A 1,258-nucleotide genomic window follows, 5' to 3' on the forward strand; every position below is an offset into this window, starting at 1 on the left:
AAAATTCATGAAAAGGAAGGAGTCTTACTTCATCCTGAAGACCCTTGAAGGCCCTGGCCCACCCTCACCAGGAGGCACTGCACAGGTGCAAAGAAGAAGGACTTGGGGGGGGGAAGAGGGGAATTTCTCAGAACTAATTATATTATTCCCTCCTTATCTTCGGAATCCTAATGCATATGTAACATTTCAAACAATAAAAGGAGCTGGTTTTTTTGGCTCCGGGCACGCACGTTTGTGGCGGAGCGATCCCCCGTGTGCCCAATGTCGTAATAAACATACTACTTTATAAGTCTTAGTGAGTTGTAGAGTTTGATTCCGCGCCACGCTAACAAGATGAGAAAAATTCGCAAATATGCACAACCACTTTTAAGCATTGCAGAATTCCCTCTGTCCAGCACTGGGTATGTACTAAAGAAACTGTTCTACGATATTGACCTTGTGGAGAAGCTTCTCTTTCAGCTGGTGCTTGAAAAGTCTATGCAGACCATTCTAAAGACACCACTTTTTATGGTGTCTCTCACTGCATATTGGGTACAGCTCCCAAAGCATAACATAATCAGTTATAAGGCTATTTTTAAAGCCTAACACCTGCTCTGTCACTCACTAAAATACATGAAGAAAGAAACATATACTGGCTATGTTTTTCTCATGTGGTGAGCTTGCCTTAACCAGTCTTTCTAAGCCATCCTTTGACTTCACTGAGTGTGATCTCTCTGAAGCAGGAGTTGATGGAGATGAAGCTGTTAGGCTGGGTTTACTGAGCAAATTTACTGCCCAAAGACTTCATTCAGCTTATAAATTCTTTCACCCCTTGTTCCAGGAGTTTGTTGCAGGGAGAAGACTGAGTGAGCTCCTGGTTTCTGATGAAACAGAAAAACTGGAGCGAGGGCTTCAGTACTTGCAGCAAGTCAACACATTTAGAAAAGCTGCTGAGTGCTATAGTTTTTTATTGGTCTACACTTGCAGCTTTTCTTCCAAAGCAGTCCCCAAAACTATATCCTATTTATTTAAATTGATTGACTGCAAGGATTCATTGGAAAGCTAGTCAGAAAATGATGAACATATGCAGAACCATTCAGACCTTCCAGTAAGAATGTTCTTCATTGACCAGTTAAATTTTATTGATCCAAAACTGCTTCTTCCAGTTTTCATTCAGTATTTACCGGACTCTGATAGTTCTGTAGTTTATGAGAGTAATACTGTTACTCTGTGTGCCCCAATAATTTTTCAGTTCCTAAGAAGCAAAGGTATTTTTTAA

General features: G+C 40.8%; 1 protein-coding gene across 1 annotated transcript; it reads left to right on the forward strand.

Moving 5' to 3' along the window:
* Positions 1 to 333: 333 nt before the first annotated feature.
* Positions 334 to 1,258, forward strand: NAIP (NLR family apoptosis inhibitory protein). Its single transcript, XM_074856032.1, is given in 2 exon segments — positions 334 to 626; positions 628 to 1,258. Coding segments are annotated over 2 exon segments (924 nt in total).

Source organism: Strix uralensis, chromosome Z (assembly GCF_047716275.1).
Source record: "Strix uralensis isolate ZFMK-TIS-50842 chromosome Z, bStrUra1, whole genome shotgun sequence".
Classification (NCBI taxonomy): domain Eukaryota; kingdom Metazoa; phylum Chordata; class Aves; order Strigiformes; family Strigidae; genus Strix; species Strix uralensis.